This window comes from Leucoraja erinacea, chromosome 9 (assembly GCF_028641065.1).
Source record: "Leucoraja erinacea ecotype New England chromosome 9, Leri_hhj_1, whole genome shotgun sequence".
Lineage (NCBI taxonomy): Eukaryota > Metazoa > Chordata > Chondrichthyes > Rajiformes > Rajidae > Leucoraja > Leucoraja erinaceus.
Genome location: NC_073385.1, coordinates 28,322,134 through 28,337,825, shown reverse-complemented (window position 1 = coordinate 28,337,825; position 15,692 = coordinate 28,322,134). Strand labels below are relative to the sequence as shown.

At 42.6% G+C, this 15,692-nt stretch overlaps 1 protein-coding gene across 1 annotated transcript in view; it reads left to right on the top strand.

The window, feature by feature from the left end:
- The window catches only part of ero1a (endoplasmic reticulum oxidoreductase 1 alpha), a 43,696-nt gene extending 28,878 nt beyond the window's left edge, over positions 1–14,818 (top strand). Inside the window, exons 11-16 of the mRNA XM_055640421.1 lie at positions 3,653–3,745; positions 4,458–4,704; positions 7,177–7,246; positions 10,415–10,501; positions 10,594–10,727; positions 13,804–14,818. Of these exons, the coding sequence (XP_055496396.1) occupies positions 3,653–3,745; positions 4,458–4,704; positions 7,177–7,246; positions 10,415–10,501; positions 10,594–10,727; positions 13,804–13,864 (692 nt within the window). The 3' untranslated portion in view covers positions 13,865–14,818. The remainder of the gene's footprint in view (positions 1–3,652; positions 3,746–4,457; positions 4,705–7,176; positions 7,247–10,414; positions 10,502–10,593; positions 10,728–13,803) is intronic.
- The last annotated feature ends 874 nt before the right edge of the window (positions 14,819–15,692 follow it).

The following is a 15,692-nucleotide window of genomic DNA, read 5'->3' as shown; positions in this document are numbered from 1 at the left end:
TAGATGATGGAATAAAAAGTAACACTAGCAAATTTTTTAGATGACACAAAGCTGGGTGGCAGTGTGAACTGCAAAGAGGATGCTAGGAGGTTGCAGGGTGACTTGGACAGGTTGAGTGAGTGGGCAGTTGCATGGCAGATGCAGTATAATGTAAATAAATGAGGTTATCCACTTTGGTGGCAAGAACAAGGAGGCAAATTATTATCTCAATGGTGTCAGCATAGGAAAAAGGGAAATGCAACGAGACCTGGGTGGCTTTGTACACCAGTCACTGAAAGTAAACATCCAGGTACAGCAGGCAATGAAGAAAGCTAATGGCATGTTGGCCTTCATAACAAGAGGATTTGAGTATAGGAGTAAAGAGGTCCTTCTGCAGTTGTACAGGACCCTGGTGAGTATTGGAGTATTGTATGCAGTTTTGGTCTTCTAATTTGAGGAAGGACATTTCTAACTATTGAGGCAGTGCAGCGTAGGTTCATGAGGTTAATCCCTGGGATGGCGGGACTGTCATATGAGGAAAGATTGGAAAGACAGGGCTTGTATTCACTGGAATTTAGAAGGATGAGTGGGATCCTTATGGAAACATATAAAATTATAAAAGGACTGGGCAAGCTAGATGCAGGAAAAAATGTGCCTAATGTTGGGAGCGTCCAGAACCAGGGGCCACAGTCTAAGAACAAAGGGGAGGCCATTTAAAACTGAGATGAGGAAACACTTTTTCACCCAGAGAGTTGGGAATTTGTGGAATTCTCTGCCACAGAAGGCAGTAGAAGCCAATTCACTGGATGAATTTAAAAGAGAGTTAGATAGAGCTCTTGAGGCTCGCAGAATCAAGGGTATGGGGAGAAGGCTGGCATGGGTTACTGATTGTGGGTGATCAGCCATGATCACAATGAATGGCGGTGCTGGCTCGAAGGGCCATATAACCATATAACGACCATATAACTATTTAATCACGGAAACAGGCCATCTCGGCCCTACAAGTCCGTGCCGAACAATTATTTTCCCTTAGTCCCACCTGCCTGCACTCATACCATAACCCTCCATTCCCTTCTCATCCATATGCCTATCCAATTTATTTTTAAATTATACCAACAAACCTGCCTCCACCACTTCCACTGGAAGCTCATTCCACACCGCTACCACTCTCTGAGGCCGAATGGCCTCCTGCACCTATTTTCTATGTTTCTATGTTTAACATATTTATTGCACTTCAGTATTTAAAAAATGTACAAGTTATTGCAAATCTCTTTATGGGAACATAGAAATAGTAATAACAGAGGATTTTAGTCACCTATATTTTAACTATGATATGATCACATAATTTGTAATTACAATCAGGTGAACACTCTTAGGCAAGCCCAACATGTAGGGTGAGATCTAGCCTGTTTTAGTGGAAGTGGGGTTGTGGGATGGGATGTGTGTGCATTTTACTTTTGGTAACTCAATGATATTTAGCATGGTTACAGAAAAGGGCAATAATAAAATGAAGTAAAGGCTTTATACTCTTGCTAGGCTTGTTTTACTGGACCAAAAAGGGATTTAGCAGAAATGGTGACCAGATATTCTTTATTATTGTCAAGTGTACCGATTCACAGTGAAAAACATCATTTTCCAGACTATCAAATCATATTATGTGTGTAATCATAGTACAAACAAACCATACACAAGTACAGCAGGTGGTAAAAAGGGTAAACAGAGTGGAGAATTTAGTGTAGACACAATAAACTGCAGATGCTGGAATATTGAGCAAAACACAGTGTTGGAGGATCTCAGTGGGTCAGGCAGAATCTGTGGAGGGAAATGGACAGATGATATTTTGGGTTGGGACCTTTATTCAGACTCCTGACTTCAAACATGTATCACGATATTGCAGAATATACTGTTACAGCTGGAGATAGTGCAAATGAAACAAGTGTATGGTCCACAAGAGGTAGGTTGGGAGATCGGAACTACACCTTTAACTTATGAGGTCTGTTCAATAGTCTGATAACAACAGGGACATGGTGGTACAGGCTTTCAAACTTGTATGTCTGTGCCCAACATGAGAGAGAAGAGGAGGGAATAACTGGGGTGTAAGTGGTCCTTGATTATGTTGGCTGTTTTCCCGGGGCAGCATGAAGTGTACATGTAATCGATGGTGGGGAGGCTGATCTGTGAAATGGACTAGGCTACATCCACAATGCGCTGCAATTCCTTGAGGTCTTGGATAGAGATGTTGCCAAACCAAGTTATGATGCATTCTAACCCTAATGCTGGAGGCAAAGGACAGTGCGTAACTGTGGGTGGTGGTGTTGGCGGAGATGGCCGCTAGAGGCCCTACAGCAGCTGGGTGAGCGTGCAGATGAGCGCTCCCTGTGGTAGAATCACAGGGTGGCGGTGGAAGGAGCCGACACTAACCCCTACTTCATTGATCCAATGCCACCAAAACAACGGGTCAGGAAGTGAGAAAATAAGAAATTGCATCTTCCCTTGGGTCAAGATCAGACCTTTCAAAGACTTGGAATTTGCAACGTGGCGACTCTCTCTGTGCTGTTCCAGAAGAGGTTCCGTGGTACTCATGTAGAGTATCTTCCTGTGTATGGCGTGCACAGCCTAAAGTTGTAGGACAATTTGTTCTATTTGATCTTATTTGATTGTGCACACCGGGTTGATTGCATTCGTCGAAACAGGGCGGACCACGTGAAGCTTGCAATCTCTCACCCCGAGTAGAGTATGATTTGACCAGAGAGCAAGCTGAACAAGCTGAACAAGCTTTTCACTGCATCTCTATACATGTACACAATGTACAAAACCAAAATTAGCCGAAAAGTGGTCGACAGCAAAAAGGAAAGTTTATAGACCACATGAAGCTTTATGTGACCTGGGCATTTGGAAAGAATGGTATTTCAACTAGAGAGGTGGGAAAGAAAGTGCAGCCAGGCTAGAGAATACACCCTGAGGAGGGGTATTGTGCCTTGTGGTTGACCAAAGGAACCTTGGAATACTTGCCACAGATCCTCAAAGACAGTAGAAGAGGTCAATAAGATGGTTACAAAGGAATACATGATGCTTTCTTTATTAGCTGAGGCACAGAATATAAGTAAAGAGTGATTAGTGAGTTCATAAGTTATAGAAGTGGAAGAATTAGGCCATTTGGCCCATCAAGTTTACTCCGCCATTCAATCATGGCTGATCTATCTTTCCCTCTCAACCCCATTCTCCTACCTTCTCCCCATTACCCCGATGCCTGTACTAATCAAGAATCTGTCAATCTGCACCTTAAATATATCCATTGACGGCCTCCACAATCCTCTGTGGCAATTAATTCCACACCGTCTGACTAAAAAAATTCCTTATCTCCTTTCTAAAGGTAAATCCTTTTATTCTGAGGCTGTGGCCTCTGGTCCTAGACGCTCCCACTAGTCTACTGCTAACATGGGTAAGAGAGGTAGAAGTCATGATCACATTTAAAACATGGCGTGGCTGTGGAGTTTGGAGTGGCTGGGTATGTTCCCAGCCCTGGAAGCTGTGACTAAGCTGGCCAACTCATTTTCACCTGGCAAAGACCTGATGAGCCAAAAGACCCCCGACTGTGCCTTGCATTCTTAATGATTCCACGATCAATAAAATAATTCTTGTCGAGGACTTAAACTAAACCCTTCTATTTCAGATTTGTGTTTGGAGAAGAGATCATTTTATCGAACCATTTCAGGGCTCCACACCAGCATCAACATCCATCTCAGTGCACGATATCTGTTGCAAGGTACGGACCACCACACTACTCTTCTCTACGGGCTTTGCAACACACTAATCAAGCATAGAAACTTACCAAAATGCTTCCCCTTTGATTGAACATCTAACCAGCGGCATTGGGGAAATATATAAAATTCTTTCACCAGATGACTTTGAGGATTTGAGACCTTTTCCTTTTCATTGCAGGGGGCAGAGGGGTGACCTTATTGAGATGTACAAGAGATTAAGGGTCATAGATAAAGTGAACAACACAGTCTCTTTCCTGGGGTAGAGGATTCTAAAAGTAGAGGGCATAGGCTTAAAATGAGACGGGGGAGATTGAAGAACAACCTCGGGAGCAACATTTTCTCTCAGACAGTAGCTCGTGTCTGGAAGGAGCTGCCATGGGAAGCTACAGAAGTGGATACATTTACAATGTTTAAATGAACAAATATATGGACAGGAAGGATTTAGGGGGCAATGGTCCAAATGCAGGCACATGGAACTAGCCCTGTATACCAACTTTGTCAGCATGGACAAGTTGATCTGAAGGGCCTATTTTCATGCTGCACAGCTCCATGACTCTTGGGAGGCATCAGTGATAATTATGCAGATGCAGGAAGTGTAAAACTGTGCCGCTGTTTAAAATAAATTCTGATATTTTCTGTCGGAGTTAAGGCAAGAGGATAAAGTGTGGAACTTAAAATGTCCAATTTAATGAGCAGCAAACCTTCCTTTTACAGATACCTGGTACGAAAGAAAATGGGGACACAACGTAACAGAATTTAAGCAGAGATTTGATGCACAAATCACCACAGGAGAAGGGCCCCGCAGACTGCAAAACCTTTACTTCTTGTACCTCTTGGAGCTGAGGGCATTAGCGAAGGCTCTCCCTTTCTTTGAGCGTTCTGCCTTCCAACTTTACACAGGAAATGAAGCGGTGGATACAAGAAATAAAAATATTCTTCTGGAAATTCTCAGCTTGGCCAAGTAAGCAATTATTTATCAAAAACAACTAATATTTGGTCGCATTAATTGTGCACTTCACACCGTTTTTGCACATATTGAGGTTATTATTTATTGCAATTTTGTTGATATTATTTATGCACATTGTGTTCAGAGGGCTGGTAAGCTGCAGCAAGTAGGATTTCACAGTTCAAGGCAATTGGGACCCTTGACTCTTGAACAGAATCTTATCATTTTTAATGTTGCTATGGAAAGATGATGAGCTGAAATTAAAAAAAAGCCACCAGGCAATCTCACTGATGAAACTATATCACGGAAGCTAATTGTTAAGTGCTTTAGTATAGTCAGCACTAAGCTTGTCGGAGCAAAAAGCTCATTATCATTGTGGCAAGGAAAAACTGGTCCATATTAACTCACATTTAGTTAAAAATCTGCCTAATTATCTTACAAGATAGGAATATCCCACAAATCAACCTGGAATTCCAATTAAAATCATGCCAGGATAGATAGAGTGAATGAACTGAGTCTTTTTCTCAGGGTACGGGAATCAACAACTCCAGGGCCTAGGTTTAAAATGAGAGGGGAGGGATTTAATAGGAACCGGAGGGACAATATTTTCCTGTAAAGGGTGGGTATGTGGGACAAGCTGCCAGAGAAAGTAGTTGAGATAGGTATATTAACAACATTTATAAGACATTTGGAAAGATACATGGATAGGAAAGGTTTATGGGCCAAATACAGGATGACACTAGTTTAGATGGGGTATCTTGGTCGGCATGTGTGGAATGGTCTGTTTCCGTGCTGTATGACTCCATGGCTCTACTCCAAGAGATTTACTAGGAATTTGGAGCTCTTAAAACTTGGTAAATCCCTATGATACTTTCCGCTATGGGTCATTTTCCCATGAAAAGTTTCCTTATGCCAAAAACATCACCCGTAACACGAACCGCAGCAATTGCCTTTGCCGTTCTTTAATTCAATTTCATTGCTCTTATCACTTATATGATTATCTTAGCTTATTTACAGTCTTTAAGCATTATTAATGAATTAATTTCTTTGTCCAAAATCACATTGCATGAATTTGAGTTTTTGAACCACCATTTTCCAAATGCAAATTCATGTAAAGAGTTCTCTAATAGAGTATTGAGGTAGAAGCAAAATGTAAATGGCATTAAAATGTTTTCTCCTCTCCTTCCACCTGTTTTGCATGAGTGCTGGTTTATGGGCACTGCTCCTCCTAAAGGACTGCAGATGCTGGAATCTTGAGCAAAAAGCAAAGTGTTGAAGTCAGCGGGTCAGGCAACATCTGCAGAGGGAACGCGCCAAGTCTAAGGAAGGGTCCCAACCCAAAACGTTGCCTGTCCATTCCCTCCACAGATGCTGCATGACCCGTTGAGTTCCTCGAGCACCTTGTATTTTACTCTCTACTTTATATTTTTAGACATTGAATTGGACCAGTCATGTCTTTGCCCATTTCATCAATCTGGTTGCTCTCCTGTATTTGCATTCAGTTTGCTATCCTCCCTAATTTAGCGCAATCAAATCTCTATCTCTCTCTCGCCCACTCCCCTGACATCAGTCTGAAGAAAGGCCTCGACCCGAAACGTCACCCATTCCTTCTCTCCAGAGATGCTGCCTGTCCCACTGAGTTAATCCAGCAGTTTATGTCTATTCACAATCAAATCTCTGTTCGTGTTTAAATCTATAATCATAATGGGTACAAGGATTTCAGCACAGATCTGCCTGGGTAAAAAAAAAAAAATCAATTTACCTCTATTTTATTTTTGTAGCTTTCATTTCAACATTGATCATTCCCTGTTAATAATATAGACAATAGACAATAGGTGCAGGAGTAGGCCATTTGGCCCTTCGAGCCAGCGCCGCCATTCAATGTGATCATGGCTGATCATCCCCAATCAGTACCTCGTTCCTGCCTTCTCCCCATATCCCCTGACTGCTATATTTAAGAGCCCTATCCAGCTCTCTCTTGAAAGTATCCACAGAGCCGGGCTCCGCTGCCCACCAAGGCAGAGAATTTCACAGACTCACAACTCTCTGTGTGAAAAAGTGTTTCCTCATCTCCGTTCTAACTGCACACAATGGGGATTTATCAGCCTTCAGTCCCATCAGTCAACCCAACAACATTTCCTGCCTAATGTGGATTTCCTTCAGTTCCTCCATCAACCAGATCCTCTGGCCACTAGTACATCAGGAAGATTGTTTGTGCCCTCCTTTGTGAAGACGGATGCAAAATACCTGTTCAACATCTGTCATTTCCTTGTTCCCTATAATAAATTCATCTTATTCAGTCTTCAATATGTATATTTATCACAATCCCAGTGTTGCACCGTCAAATTAAATATGCTTATAGATGTTGCATGTTTAAGACGATGTTTACAATAAGTTCAGAGAAGCTGGTGATTTTTAACATGCTGACAAAAACACTCTGTTGCCCAGTAACAGATTATTGAGTCATAATAATGTATTCTGCCTCAGGTCATTCCCTTCACACTTTGACGAACATTCCTTGTTTGCTGGGGAGAAAAAGGAATCTGAAAATCTCAAGGTAAGAATACACATAAATGGTTAATTATACCAACTCCATCTGCTTCCATCGTCCTTACAGGCAGTGAGTTCCTCACCACTTTGTAATCAAAAGAACTCCAGTTTTTCCTTTGACTTATAGTTGCTGCCTGCACTCCAGTGAATCTTTCCTGCGCGCACAAGGAACCGCAGACGCTGGAATATTGAGCAAACCACAAAGTGCTGGAGGTACACAGTGGGCCAGGCAGCATCTGTGGAGGGAATGATTAGGAGATGTTTTGGGTCAGAAATCTTCCTCAGAATCTTTTCTCTACTTTGTCTGTGATCTTCACATACTTCGTCAGCAGAACTTGAAGTCTAACCAGTGTTTATAATAATTTAATATAATCTTCCTGTATTTGTCCTTGTCCCAATATATGAAGTCCACCAACCTTTAATGACATTTTCCAAGATTCATGCAAATACCCAGCACGTTAGGCAGCACTTGTGGAGAGAGAGTTTATATTTCAGGCTATTGACATTACTATAGAATTGGAAAAGTGAGAAGATGTCCTTTTTTTTTAAAGATACATAGAGCAGTGGAGAGAACACACCCCTTCCCTTTGTTTGCATGGAGGCCAAGAGTGAATAGGTGACTCAAAGGCTGTTGATGCCATTTAGGAGAGAGTTAATCTGGGCTGTGGAGGAGTGTTAATAGAGAAGGAGATAATGGCAATAGAAGGAAAATTAAGTGCTGGAGCTGAGGTGTGCAGAACATTTCCATTTGCAATCGTCCGGTACGAACATTGAATTTCCCAATTTCAAGTAATACCCCCCCACCACCCTCCCTCAATTTCACATCAAGCCTTTGTCATTTACTCCACACACCTGCCAATCGAACCACCCCTCACCTGCAGTAAAAGCTGAAGGACAGTTTTAAAAAAGGTTATTTTGCTGTGCTTTCTAATATTTGATTTCTGCATCCGAAGATGCATGGGGTTCACAATGACTTGGTATTCTGGATTCAGAACTGGCTTGCATATAGCAGACAGAAGGTTGTGATAGAAATGCACCATTTAGTGGAGTTCCGCAGGCATCTGTGCTGAGTCATATGTTGTTGTAAACTATTTAAATGTAAATGGGCTGGTTAGAAAGTTTGCAGAGTATAATAAAATAGGTGGTATTGTGGACAGTGAGAAATACTGTTAAAGTATCCTGAGGGACATAGATCAACTACAGAAATGGGAAGAGGATATGGCAGATGGATTTTAATCCAAGCAAGTGTGAAGGGTTGTGTTTTGGAAGGTCGAATGCAAAATGGAAGGCAAAAGTGGACAGCAATGATGTACAGAGTTCTTGAGAGCCATGTCCATAGCTCACTGAAAATGGCAAGTAGATAGAGGTAAAGAAGCATGCTTGCTTTCACCAGTCGTCAGGCCATTGAGTACAAGATTGGGGAACTCGTGTTGCAGCTTTATAAAACTCTGGTTAGACCACCTTTGGAGTATGATGTTCCAATACAGGAAGGTGCGGTGGCATTGGTGAGAGTGCAGGAGAGATTTACCAGTACGCTACCTATTTTAGACAATAGACAATAGGTGCAGGAGGAGGCCATTCGGCCCTTTGAGCCAGCACCGCCATTCAATGTGATCATGGCTGATCATCCCCAATCAGTACTCCGTTCCTGCCTTCTCCCCATATCCCCTGACTGCTATTTTTAAGAGCCCTATCTAGCTCTCTCTTGAAAGCATCCAGAGAACCTGCCTCCACCGCCCGCTGAGGCAGAGAATTTCACAGAGTCACCATTCTCTGTGAGAAAAAGTGTTTCCTCATCTCCGTTCTAAATGGCTTACTCCTTATTCTTAAACTGTGGCCTCTGGAGCTGGACTCCTCCAACATTGGGAACATGTTTCCTGCCTCTAGCATGTCCAAGCCCGTAAACAATCTTATATGTTTCAATGAGATCCCCTCTCATCTTTCTAAACTCCAGAGTGTACAAGCCCAGCTGCTCCATTCTCTCAGCATATGACAGTCCCGCCATCCCGGGAATTAACCTTGTAAACCTACGCTGCACTCCCTCAATAGCAAGAATGTCCTTCCTCAAATTAGGGGACCAAAACTGCACACGATACTCCAGGTGTGATCTCATTAGGGCTCTGTACAACTGTAGAATGACCTCTTTGCTCCTATATTGGATTCCTCTTGTTATAAAGAGCAACATGCCATTCGCTTTCTTGACTGCCTGCTGTACCTGCATGCTTACTTTCATTAACTGCTGTACAAGGACCCCCGGATCCTGTTGTACTTCCCCTTTTCCCAACTTGACGCCATCTAGGTAATCAGTCAATTTTTGTGTACCTAGTAATCTGCCTTCCTGTTTTTTGATACCAAAGTGGATAACCTTACAGTTATCTGCATTAAATGTCATCTGCCATGCATCTGCCCACTCCCCCAACCTGTCCAAGTCACCCTGCATTCTCATAGCATCCTCCTCGGTTCACACTGCCACCCAGTTTTGTGTCATCTGCAAATTTGCTAATGTTACTTTAAATCTCTTAATCCAAATCATTGATGTATATTGTACATAGCTGCAGGCCCAACACCGAGCCTTGCGGTACCTCACTAGTCACCGCCTGCCATTCTGAAAGGGACCCGTTAATCCCTACTGTGTTTCCTGTCTGCCAACCACTTCTCTATCCATGTCAGCACTCTACCCCCAATACCATGTGCCCTAATTTTGCCCATTAGTTTTAGAGAATAATACCCATAAAGAGAGGTTGGACAAATTTGCATTGGACCCTTGGAAGCCGAAGGGGTGTCGAGAATGATATAAAATTATTAGAGGCATAGATAGGATACGCAATCAAAACCATATTCCCAGGGTGGAAATGGGAAAGACTAGAGGACTTGCTTTAAAGTGAGAGTGGGGAAGATTGAGATCTGCTGGGCAGGGTTTTTTTTTAATTTTTTTAAACAGGGTGGTGATGCTTGGAACGTGTTGGCGAAGGCAAATACGATAGTTACGTTTAAGAGGCTTTTAGATAGGCCCATAGATATGCAGGGAATGGCAGGATATGAATCATCTATAGGCAGAGGTTAATTCAACATGAATCAGGTTTGACATGGAAATTGTAGGCCTAAGCGCCTGCCCCTGTGCTGGGCTGTACTATGTTCTTATCTAACAAGATAATTTGCATTTCTCTCACTGAAGGAAGAATTTCGGCTGCATTTCAAAAATATTTCGAGAATAATGGATTGCATTGGTTGCTTCAAGTGCAGACTTTGGGGCAAACTTCAGGTCAGTAGAAAACCTCATGTTGACAAAAAAAAAAAAAGCATTATCCCTCACTTGTGGCCAGGAGATATTATTGTGTGTCATCATTCTTTTAGGTACAAGGATTGGGAACTGCACTGAAGATCCTTTTTTCAGAGAAGCAGATAAACAGTTTATCAGATTCTGGTCCAGCTCAAAGATTCCACCTGACGCGCCAAGATATTGTTGCTCTCCTTAATGCTTTTGGAAGGTAAAGGCTTTTAAATGAAAACTATTACGCATTAAAATATTTCAGCACTTGGAGAAAACGGAAGACAATGGTACTTTTATTTAGATTAATTATTTCTCTCTGGGTAGGCGAGAACAGTAAGAAACTCCAGCGAAAGATGATGGGCCCTTAACAGAATTTTTGCAAGTTCTGCCACAAAGTGCTGGAGTATCATAGAAACATAGAAATTAGGTGCAGGAGTAGGCCATTCGGCCCTTTGAGCCTGCACCGCCATTCAACATGATCATGGCTGATCATCCAACTCAGTATCCCGTACCTGCCTTCTCTCCATACCCCCTGATCCCCTTAGCCACAAGGGCCACATCTAACTCCCTCTTAAATATAGCCAATGAACTGGCCTCAACTACCCTCTGTGGCAGAGAGTTCCAGAGATTCACCACTCTCTGTGTGAAAAAAAGTTCTTCTCATCTCGGTTTTAAAGGATTTCCCCCTTATCCTTAAGCTGTGACCCCTTGTCCTGGACTTCCCTAACATCGGGAACAATCTTCCTGGATCTAGCCTGTCCAACCCCTTAAGAATTTTGTAAGGTTCTATAAGATCCCCTCTCAATCTCCTAAATTCTAGAGAGTATAAACCAAGTCTATCCAGTCTTTCTTCATAAGACAGTCCTGACATCCCAGGAATCAGTCTGGTGAACCGTCACTGCACTTCCTCTATGGCAATAATGTCCTTCCTCAGATTTGGAGACCAAACTGTACGCAATAATCCAGGTGTGGTCGCACCAAGACCCTGTACAACTGCAGTAGAACCTCCCTGCTCCTATACTCAAATCATTTTGCAATGAAAGCTAACATACCATTCGCTTTCTTTACTGCCTGCTGCACCTGCATGCCGACCTTCAATGACTGGTGTACCATGACACCCAGGTCTCGCTGCATCTCCCCCTTTCCCAATCGGCCACCATTTAGATAATAGTCTGCTTTCCCGTTTTTGCCACCAAAATGGATAACCTCACATTTATCCACATTATACTGCAGGGTCAGGTAGCATCTCTTATAGACTTATAGGGTCAGGTAGCATCTCTGAAGAACATGGATAGGCAATGTTTTCGGCTGGGTCATTTCTATAGCTTCATCACCAATCAATATTCTCCAGAGACGCTGACTGACTTGCTGAGTTACTCCAGCACTTTGTGAAATTTTGTGTATTAACCGGCATCTGCAGTTCCTTGTGTCTACATTTTGTTGCAAGTTCTACCTGTAGATACCAACTATGACAGGGGCCAATATTGTACTAATTGTAAAGTTAATAGACACATATTTGGTTCTTTGGTAAATTGCTGCTTTGAAGTTTTTTTTCTGTGGAGAGTTCTGTGATCCTAGTCCAGGTGTTTTATGAATATTCTGGGATTCAACATGGATCAGATCAGTTCCACCGAGTTACAGATGGTAGTCAGAGTTTGTCTTGATTTAATGGTTCAGTGTACTTTAAAGGAGTTTTAATGTCAGTATGTATCCAGTTGTTTGTAATTTACTGACTAGGTAATGGAAACAATGTATGTATTGTAGTTGCTGGAATCTTGAGCAAATGAAAGTGCTTTAAGAACTGTGGAGGGAATGACAGACAACATTTCAGGACACAACCTTTTAGGCTACTTGAAATAGGGGAGAGAAAACTGGAAGTCGGGGGGGGGGGGGGGGGGGGGGAGGAGGACAAAATCTGGCAAGTGATGGATGGATAGGGCAAGGACTAGATTGCTTGGAAGGAGGGTGGCCAAAGGCAAGAGATGAAAAGACAACATTGAGAAAAGGTGAGACGAGTGGTGAAATGTGGTGCCAGAGCACAGGGAAAATGGGGTAGGATAGAAACATAGAAAATAGGTGCAGGAGTAGGCCATTTGGCCCTTCGAGCCTGCACCGACATTCAATATGATCATGGCTGATCATCCAACTAAGTATCCTGTACCTGCTTTCTCTCCACACCCCCTGATCTCTTTAGCCACAAGGGCCACATCTAACTCACTCTTAAATATAGCCAATGAACTGGCCTCAACTACTTTCTGTGGCAGAGAATTCCCGAGTTTCACCACTCTGTGTGAAAAATGTTTTCCTCATCTCAGTCCTAAAAGATTTCCCCCTTATCCTTAAACTGTTACCCCTTGTTCTGGACTTCCCCAACATCGGGAACAATCTTCTTGCATCAAGCCTGTCCAACCTCTTAAGAATTTTGTACGTTTCTATAAGATCCCCCCTCAATCCTCTAAATTCTAGCGAGTACAAGCCAAGTCTATCCAGTCTTTCTTCATATGAAAGTGGGATTGTGGGAGAAATTGATACACACCCAGGTGGGGCATAGGAAAAGGGGAAAAGGCTAGGGGAAATGGTTAGGGGGTGGGGAGTTGTTTTATGTCTTAACATTGGAGAATCCAATCTTCCTATTGTCAGGTTGTAAGCTACACAAGCAGAATCAGAGGTGCTGTTCCCCCAGTTCGTGCATGGCACCACTCTGGTACTGGAGGCAGCACAGGACACAGGGCATATGGGAATGGGAGGGGAGGGGGGGGGGGGTGGTTAAAACGGTTAATATGTATGGTACTGTTGGATACACAAAGTTACAGAGAAAGGTTGAATAAGTTAGGGCTTTATTCTTTGGAGCGCAGAAGGTTAAGGGGGGGGACTTGATAGAGGTTTTTTTAAATGATGAGAGGGATAGACAGAGTTGACGTGGAAAAGCTTTTCCCACTGAGAGTAGGGAAGATTTAAACAAGGGGACATGACTTTAGAATTAAGGGACTGAAGTTTAGGGGTAACATGAGGGGGAACTTCTTTACTCAGAGAGTGGTGGCTGTGTGGAATGAGCTTCCAGTGAAGGTGGTGGAGGCAGGTTCGTTTTTATCATTTAAAAATAAATTGGATAGTTATATGGACGGGAAGGGAATGGAAGGTTATGGTCCGAGCGCAGGTATATGGGACTAGGGGAGAATATGTGTTCGGTGCGGACTAGAAGGGTCGAGATGGCCTGTTTCCGTGCTGTAATTGTTATATGGTTATATGGTTACTCTACCAGTGAACATCACTGACGTGTTTTCTTTTTCCAGGATTTCGACCAGTGTCTGGGAGCTTCAAAATTTCACAGAGCTACTGAAATCTGCACATTGATGAACCTTAGTCACCTGTTCTTCACAATGAATGTCCTTATGCTTTTGTTTTGAAAAGTCAAGAACTTGTTATACAAATGTTAACATCAAATTCCATTGAATGCAATAACTTAAGAATTGTTTTAAGAAAATTATTGATCACTTATGAATGTAGAAGTGATAGATGTTCAGTCAAATTATTATCATGAAGTAGAGTACATTTGAGGGAGTCAGTGACATACTGTAAATTATAATTTAGAAACCAAAGACATGTTGTAATATTTTTTGTAGCGCTTTCACTGGTGGAGTGTTACCGATTTAGCCTTTGGGTTTACAAATGCACTGTTTCATTCTAAAGTTTTTGACTATGATACTTTGTGTTTTAATCTGATAATTTGTTTCATTGTACGAGTGATATCTAACAAAATGTTGTTCAAGTCTATTTTCAGAATTTTGTGCAGTGGAATCAAGTTCTCTACTTTAGTGTGACCTGACATGAGTATTGCACAAGCAAGACCTGTCTAATGGCCCTGTCCCACTGTACGAGTTCATTCAAGTGCTCTCCCGAGGTAAAAAAAAATCGAATTCGTGGTAAGCACACAGAGTGAATGTATAGGGTACGTCGGAGCTCGGGGATGTCTCTTAGCGGCTCGTAACGCTAACGGCAGGTACTCGGGAAATGCGATAAGCTCGGGAAGACTCGTCCATGAGAGCCCCGAGTACCTGCGAGCAGCCATTACCGTAAATCTCCGAGTTCGAATCAGGGCAAACTCGGGAGAACTCTTTGAATGAACTTGTACAGTGGGACAGGGCTTTAACTTTCCATAAGAGCCATCCTTCCCGCACAATGCAGCTCTCAGCAATAACTTCTGTCTACCAAACTGCTATTTTATTTGGGATGCTTACATCCTTACATCCAGAAGGAACTTGATGATCGAGCAGAATCTATATTACTAAAAGTCTGATCTTGACCACTTCCTGTTGTTCTGTATATTGATTTTAGAAAAACGCTGCCACTTACGGCTGTGATTTTTGGCCATATTACTCAGAGTCCCCCTCCGCTGTGCAGGACAAGAGGATTTTTCCCATCGATGAAAAATAAAAGTTAATGGTGTTTAAAAAATGTTGAGATTCTCTCCTGAAGGCCACGCCCCTTCCGGAGGGACTATAAAACCTAGAAGTGTTGAGTGCCTCAGTCAGTCTCTGCAAAATGGGGGGAAGCGAGAGGGTCATGTCTCTGTCTGAGCTGTGAATAACACTGAACACGTCTAGTAATCTGTGAGTGGTTTTACTGACCTTGAGTGCCTTTAATGTGGTTTGAAAATGAAAATGTGATTGGTTTGAAATAAAGCACAGCAAATGGTTGGTGGTGGTTGGTTTGAAACGGCAAATGATTAAAAGTCTAAACTTGACAACTTCCTGTTTGCACTGTATATTGATTTTAGATAAAACGCTACCACTTACAGCTGTGATTTTTGGCCATCTTACGCAGTCCCCCTCCGCTCATCAGGTGCAGAGGATTCTGCCCATCAACGAAAAATAAAAGTGTTATTCGTGTTTAAAAAATGTTAAGAATCTCTCTCATGTCAATCACACCATGAAGGCCATGCCTCTTCCAGTGAGAGGGGGAGAAACTATAAAACCCAGACCTATGGGTGTGGCTCAGTCTCTGCAAGATGGGGGAGGGAGAGGTCACGACTGTCTGACCTGTGAATCAACTGTATACACTGAATGTCTACTGAACTGTGAGTGTGGTGTTTATGTGGTATTTTGTGTGGTTTTATGGTGGTTTCACCCTGCTTGAAATGGTATGAAACTGCACTTGCATTTGGCGGCCTTGGACCCTGCTT